The 7,683-nt window shown below is 35.3% G+C and overlaps 1 protein-coding gene across 1 annotated transcript; it reads right to left on the bottom strand.

The window, feature by feature from the left end:
- Positions 1-475: 475 nt before the first annotated feature.
- Positions 476-7,242, bottom strand: LOC128532801 (odorant receptor 131-2-like). The gene is made up of 3 exons (XM_053506908.1): positions 6,340-7,242; positions 745-783; positions 476-592 (listed from the first exon to the last, which is right to left on the bottom strand). The coding sequence occupies exons 1-3, from the start codon at positions 7,240-7,242 to the stop codon at positions 476-478; spliced, it is 1,059 nt and encodes a 352-aa protein (XP_053362883.1).
- Positions 7,243-7,683: the final 441 nt, after the last annotated feature.

Here is a 7,683-nt window from a genome sequence, read left to right as displayed (position 1 = left end):
AAGAGAGAGTGAGCTCCACAACCTGGATTTTAACTCCACAAACAAGTTTAATTAACATTGAGCTGGCTATCATGGCCAGTTCATCCACACTTAAAAACTTTTGCCCTCACACTTTACTACCGGATTCATGGAATTATGGTTACATCATCAACCAGCCTCCTTTCATATCATAAGCGTTAGATTTCTACAGCCTCTTCAGGAAGTTGGTACGGCTGCCGTTTAATTGTTAAAAACAATTTAAAGCATTCTTGAGAAAAAAAAGTTGACTGTTCTGTCAAATGTTGGCTATAGAGTTCTTACATTTGCCTTAAGGTTGCCTTAGGAATTTCCTACAGCCTACATAAGTCGATCTTACAAAGATTTTTGCACTCTTTGCAACTTACAGCAATTTCATATAGGTTGGAATCTCCTGTCTGTTGGCGCATTTTGTCGTGGTATATAAGTCTTCTGGTTGATAGAAAATTTGTGAAAATTATTAATTTTCAAGATGGCCAAAATGCAGAGCAGACTGCAGTTGCACCTTCTGCAGCAGCAGTTGCAAGACGAAGAAAAGGAAGACAGCAGTTGTACAGTAGCTGCTGATTTGATTCAGCTGCAGCAGAAACAGCACTAAAGAGAACATGATGATTTATGCAAATATTGCTAATTAAAATCTTGGAACTCAAACTGCAAGATATGCTGAAATATTTAGCTGTAACAATCTAAAAATTATGAAAAAATTAGGATTAAAATGGCGCAATGCACCTTTAATCCCCCTGTAAGAACACCATAAACACCACAGAACTGACGTACTAAATGCCATCAAATATCGGCTGTAAGATACTCATGAACAACTGAATGTGTTCTTGCAGCTTACCTACAGCCAACATAGGAAGATGCGCTTCTAAAAAATTACATCTAAATCCAAGGGATTTACAAACAACATATGTTGCTGTTAGGTTGTTTCGAAGGTATTCCTAAATTGGCTCTATAAAAAGTGGATTTCATGCCATGTTTAGAGAAAAACTTGGAGAAGATCACAGACCTGGCCACAAACTTACAACCTGGCTACAAACTCTGTATTTTTAAAAAGCCATCTTAGAAAGTGCATAGGAAATGACCAAAAGATTTTTGTACAGTGGTAGCAGTCGTTCATATGGGTATTCGTGGCTGCTGGTTTAGTAAAATTAACAGTTTTGTTTTAGTCTATGAACAATAGGTAACATTTTTCCCAAATTCCAAAAAATATTGTTATTTAGAGTATTCATTTAAAGTAAATGACACACAAAATAGACTTAAATCTTGAGACCTTGAATAACACAAAGAAAAAAAAGTTCATATTAATTTTAAACAATTTGCCACCAATGTCTCAATTAAATAATCTTTTTTCCTTTAATTAATTAAATTAAATTTTATTTTATTTGTATAGCGGCAAAGCAGCTTTACACAATCACGGCCATATTCCAATATGGCACCGCCAGGATTCATTAGGCTTAAATTATGAAAGAATGGTCTACTGAGAATGAGACATCATTTTCACACATGGATTGGCTACCACAGAGTCCATGGCACATATTTGCTTATCATTTTAGAGTAGGAAATCTCTCCTACAGTAAATGAGTCATGTTTTACTTTTGGCCCTACTTTTAGCAGTTTATCAACATTCTTGAAATAGAAAATCACTCCTATCTCCACCAAAATGTAGGTGTCCTAACTGGTTAGAAATTGAAAGGAAATAAAAAACCGACAACAAGGCTTATGTAAACCAAAAACATAATCACAGTATCAACAGTGGTGATGCATGCAACATGATCAGTAATTTAATATATACATATACTATTATTTTAAGGGTACGGCAGAACTGTTCTTTAATTAATTTTTTACTTTATACTATCTCTACTGTAAGCAAAACATCTCAATGTTTTGTCAAAGCAAATTGGATCATCTCTCAGGTTTGGGTTTCATTTTAAAATTATTTTGATCAGATTTTATCAGACCTACAGTCTGATAGTGATAACATCATGCAGCTGAGTGACTTAAGATGTGCATTAAGATTTTAGACAACTGGTTCTTATTTCTTCATTTAAATTTTCCATCATTTAAAATTTCAAAAACCTTTCAAAACAACACCCACAACAATGTGTAGCCAACTTTGTGGGTCTCTGTCATAAAACAGTGACGTCACATGCTTTCCTAGGATCAGCCCTAGGTAAAAAGTGTGGAAAGCTTTATAAATGTATTTTATGTCTTACTTTGAATTAGGAATGTTTTCAGTTATAAATTAGCATTGAACGTGATTCCTAGGAGCGATTCTGAGACAGTAAATATGGGAATTGCGATGTGTAGCAGTAGGCTTTAAAATGTGATCTTATCACCTGTACTACATTTTTTAGTGACAAATTAATGCGAAATAAATGTTGCAACATTGCATAAGCTTATTAAAACTATGATACAACTATAACCAAATGATTCTAGCTTTGCTAAAGCACTTCTAATTTATCACCTCTCCTAATCCACAGATAACAAGGTTGGACAAAGCTGACAACTGGACTCATCAGAGATGATGACCGTACTGTGCTTTTCTACCATACTGGCTCTTCTTTGCTTCTCAATGATGAAGGACTTTTTTCTGACTTTGCATGACTTCAGCCTCACAGTTTTGAGCCTTTTGCTGTCAAAACTGAAGATGGATTTGGCAGGGTCAGTTGTTTTTTTGTTTTTTAATTCCAATTATCTTTGAGGTATTCCTTGTGCTGCTTTTACCATCCAGCTGGTAACATTGCAAGTGAAAGTGCACATAAAATTGATGATCACAGCAGTGTTTTTATACTTTCCCTCATTAAATATGATTTGATTATGAAAAAGCATGACCACCTAATCAGTAGCTCATTACGTAGAATGATGTGTGCTTGTGTTTGAATTCAATAAATACTGAAAATAAATAATTGCCATATGTCGAGAGCTGAGTTAACAAAAATTGGCAGTAGTCTATTTTATTTTTTTTAGAGCTGTTTTCTAGTGCTTAATCCTGTATTTAGGGTCGTGGGGACCTGGAGCCTATCCCAGGAGACTTAGGGAACGAGGCAGGGTACACACATACACTCACACACTAGGGGCAATTTGGGAATGCCAAATAGCTTAACCTGCATATCTTTGGACTGTGGGAGGAAACCGGAGTACCCGGAGAAAACCCACCAAGCACGGGGAGAACATGCCAACTCCATGCACACAGAGACGGAAATCGAGCCTGGCCGGAAATCAAATCCTGACCCTGGAGGTGCAAAGCGACAGTGCTAACCACTACACCACCGTGCTGCCTAGACCAATCACATGTAACTTGTAACAAAAAAAAAACAAAAAACATGTAACTAAAAAAAAATGTAAATATAAAAATAAATAACTAAACTTGAAGTGGTTTTAATGTTAAAACCACCTTTGGTTTAGGAGCACCTTGTGGACCTCTGAACTGGTGCTGTGATGTCTGGCACTAGAACATTATGATGGATCATTTGCGTGAGATGCAAGCTGTGGCCCCCATGGATTGGGCCTGTTTATCTGGTGCATTCCAGAGGTGCTTGATTGGATTTGCAGTCTTAGACCTTGTGGCATTGGGTGTCCTGATACCTTTCTGTTGTGGCCAGCATTAACTTTCTTTTGGCAGTTTGTGCTTCATTGGCTTTTCTGTGGGATCAGGCCTAGCAGGGTATAGATGAGCCTTAGGAGATCCTGTCACCAATTTACTGGCATAAAATTTATAATTGGTATAAATCAGTGCACCTTGTGGTGGTGTTAATTTTATGAAGAAAATGCACTAATCAACACAAAGGAGGCTGGTGTCATTCAGGTTCTGTTTATTTTTATTTATTTATTTTGGATCAGAAGTGCATATTAAAACTTCTGCTGACTGTCTTGCATCCATGTTTGTTAGTTTTTTCTCCTTATATGTCTTGAAAGTTTACTGTTAGCCCCATCTGGTGCAGTCATCATAAGAAATCTGTGGAAGCCAGTCAGTTACTTTTAGTCTTTTCAAAAACTTTTCAAAGTCATGTAGTGTGGGCTCAGAACATTTTTAGTCAAAGCCAGTTCACAGAGAGTTAACCATGCACAAACTGGGCCAACACGCACAGAATGAGTTACAGCTTTTGCATTCCTAGAATCAAGCCAGTCATGAGCCAGAGACAGTGTCAAAGAAGTTAATGACAATGTCCTTAACCTGGGCTAAGGAGAAAAATAATTTGACAGTTGTTAAGTGGTCCGATCGCCTTTCTTTTGATAAAAAATAATATTACATTTTGCAAATAATTAACTGTAACCTAAGGTCCCAAAGTCTAAAGGAAGAGTGGAGAGACACAGGATCCAAGTTGCTTGAAGACCAGTGTGAAGTTTACACAGTGAGTAATGATCCAATGCTCTATGGAGATGTCGATTTCTTTTTACAGTAGGACTTAGCACCTGCTATTCGCCTCCATCCCATGGCGCATTGATGTTTTAGTTTATGCTTAAAAAGTCCTGACCAGGTATCAAGTGCATAAATTATTTTTCAGAATTTCTGTATTGAATTTTTTAATTGATCTTAGGAAATATTCTAATATTTTTAGATTTTTGTTATATTCTTGAGTTGCAAGCTATGATCATCCAAATGAATAGAATAAAATGTTTCACTTTACATGTAATAAATTTACTATACTATAAAAGTCCTAATTAAATTATAAAATACAATTATCAATAAAATGTTATGTTTTATGAGGTATGTTGCCCAAAAACCTTTTTAATAACATAGTTTTCCTTTCTGCCTGAAGCACTCTCACTGTGCTGCTGCTGCCCTCTGCAGCTCAGCTTCTTACAATACAATATAATTTATTCTTAGACTTTTGTTTTCTACCAAAAAAACATGCATCTCTATGAGCAGATTGGGTCATTGCTTCTCCCAAGATTAATATAGGTAGATGATGACCCCAGTGTTGACTCTTCACAATGACACCCACAAACAAACGACAGATATATATATATCACTGATTTCACCATTTTGGTTTTCCAGTGTTTAAAATGACGAAATACAGTTTAAACTAAAACACCCAGTATAATGTGCAGCCTCTCATCGTCATAAAAAGTGAAATCACATGCTTTCCTTGGTGCAGTCCTACTCCTCACTGAAAAAAAAATTCCTAAAGAAATTTTATGTTCTACTCTGAGCTAGAAAAATTTTCAGTCCCAAATGAACTTTAAGCGTGACTCCTATAAGAGATTCTGAGACGCTTAGTTAATTCGGGCTAGTTCTGCACCTGCCAATTAGTGTGCAAATAATGCCACCATGTAAAAAATATTAAATATTAATATTATCATTCTCATTTTATTAACCTATTCCTATTTCTTTAGTCAAATTAAAGGTGTCCTTCTCATAGAGGACACAATCATGCATTGTGTCTCCTCTAAAAGACTATTCTTTTCTTCCTAGAAAGAAAATGAAGCTGAGCATTTAGTGGTATCTACTGTTCTTTAACTGATATATCAGAAACATTTATTAGTGTTTGCTGTAACACAGTAAGCATGTCTCTTAACTGGCCATTTCTTATGCAAACAAAATTTTGTAATGGACTTTAAGCATTAAGACATTTAAACATTTAGACAATATTTTTAAAGCTATTTTATAAGTCTTTGCTGAACTAAAGATAGTAGCTTTGTGAAAAGAAATCATCTTCAAAATGCCTACCAGGAAAAGCGTAGTCATGAATCTTGCAGGGATGTGTTAACATTTGTAGTTGTCCTCCTCCAGTTGGTTCTGGGGTGCTGCTTTTAACGCTTGATTAATCCTCTAATCATTGCACTTAGAAATTAGCTAGCACTAGCTTTCTCCTCAGTTGTAGTTTAATAGAACTTCTTTCTAATATGCTAATAAAGAGCTGTTTTAGTAACATATTATTTTCTGAGGTACTTGGGACAAATCACATGTGCTACAGGTGCAGATTTTGTGACTTTTTTGTGATGCGTTTTTGCATCGCAATTTTTTGTACTGTTATGCACCTGTTTGAAACCAATGTGTCTGGACTTCAAAGTAATTAAAAACGGACAAAAAAATAGTAACTGTGAAATAACACTTTGGATTTAACATTCAAACCATAACATTTCAACAATACACTAATTTATAAAATTGTTTTAAAGGAAATTTTTTATTCTGCCACAATTCAGTACAAATGAAAAATTTTGGTATTGTCATTGGTAATGCATATATTTAATAAAATTAAATTAATTAAAATCACATAGAATAATTGCTTATTTAATTATATTCAGTGTTTTAAAATGGGATTAATTTAACTGGTTGATTTTAGGGAGTATTGAAAAAAGGCAGTCAGTGCGGCACACAGCATAATGTCTTAAAACATGAAAGAAATTTTTATCTCTAAGACCATAAATGAATGGACTAAGACAGCGTGGTGCAATCATAAAAACAACGAACATTGAATATTTAATATTCCTAAGTGTAATTTCTTCAGCTTTCCAATATGCCATTTCAATGTATGGGTTTAAAAACTGCATTATGCACAAAAACAACTGAAAGGCATGAAGCAGCACAGTTTTGAGACTCTTATTAGTTGATTTCCATTTTTCAGGAGAAGCAGCTTTGGCGGCAATCATTATCTTAATATAGGTGAAGACAATAGTAATGATTAAAACAAGGAAAAGTATAATAAAAATCACAGCACGTCCATGTGCCTGCCATGCTTCCCCCAACATTAGCTCCGCAGTACACACTGCATAAGAGTACTGAGCAGCAGGGGGTACTACCCAATATCCTATAAAATTAAAGACTGGAATTATGGAACTGATACACCATATGATTAAAAGCCCATATAATCTGGTCCTACTTGTAGAAATGTTAGCATGTCTCAAAGGCAAACATATAGCAACATAACGTTCCAGACACATTGCCACCAAAGTCAGTGGTGTACAGCAGGCAAGAAAGGTCAAAATTGTACAAATGATGCTACAAGGAATTATGTGCATGGCATACTGGAAATATGTTCCAACTGAAAGCAAGTCAGTTAACAGCATAAGTGCGGAATCCACAAATAGGGTTTGTGCAAACAAAATGTATCGTGTTTCTTCCCTAAAAAACTCCTTTTTCAGAAATGTGAATATCATCAAGCAGTTTATATAGAGAAAAACGCCAACCAGCACCTGCAACAACAGGATTTTATCACTTAAAGGTCTTGAAAAATAAATCACATTATTGCTTGAGTAATTGTTTGCTCCTGCACTCTGCATTTCTGTTAAATAAAGATTTATGTGAAATAGATACACCATACAACACACAAAAAGAATTGCATGTCGTGCAGGAGGGAATAAACAGGCTACTGAAGGACAGGCATTGTTCCAGTGTGTGCAAAGCAATGCGGTCATGGTAATCTTTTTTAGGAATTTATACTGTTCTACTGATGAGAGGAAATATGATGTATTTTTTTTACCATGCTAAGTATAGGGGTTCACCATGCTTGGTGCTGTTAGCATTAATATTTAATGCTTCAGTATAATTACTTTTTTCTTCTTAACAACTTAACATATCAATAACATTCAATGTGTACTGTTACCAGTTATGCTAACATGCTAACAATAGTAAAAGTATGCTTTTACTTAGCCTCCTGCTCTATTATTAGCAAATAAATTGTTGTTTGGGACAAATCGTGTGCACTGCAGGTGCAGGTTTTG

This window comes from Clarias gariepinus, chromosome 11 (genome assembly GCF_024256425.1).
Source record: "Clarias gariepinus isolate MV-2021 ecotype Netherlands chromosome 11, CGAR_prim_01v2, whole genome shotgun sequence".
NCBI lineage: Eukaryota > Metazoa > Chordata > Actinopteri > Siluriformes > Clariidae > Clarias > Clarias gariepinus.
This window is presented reverse-complemented; position numbering and strand designations above follow the sequence as displayed.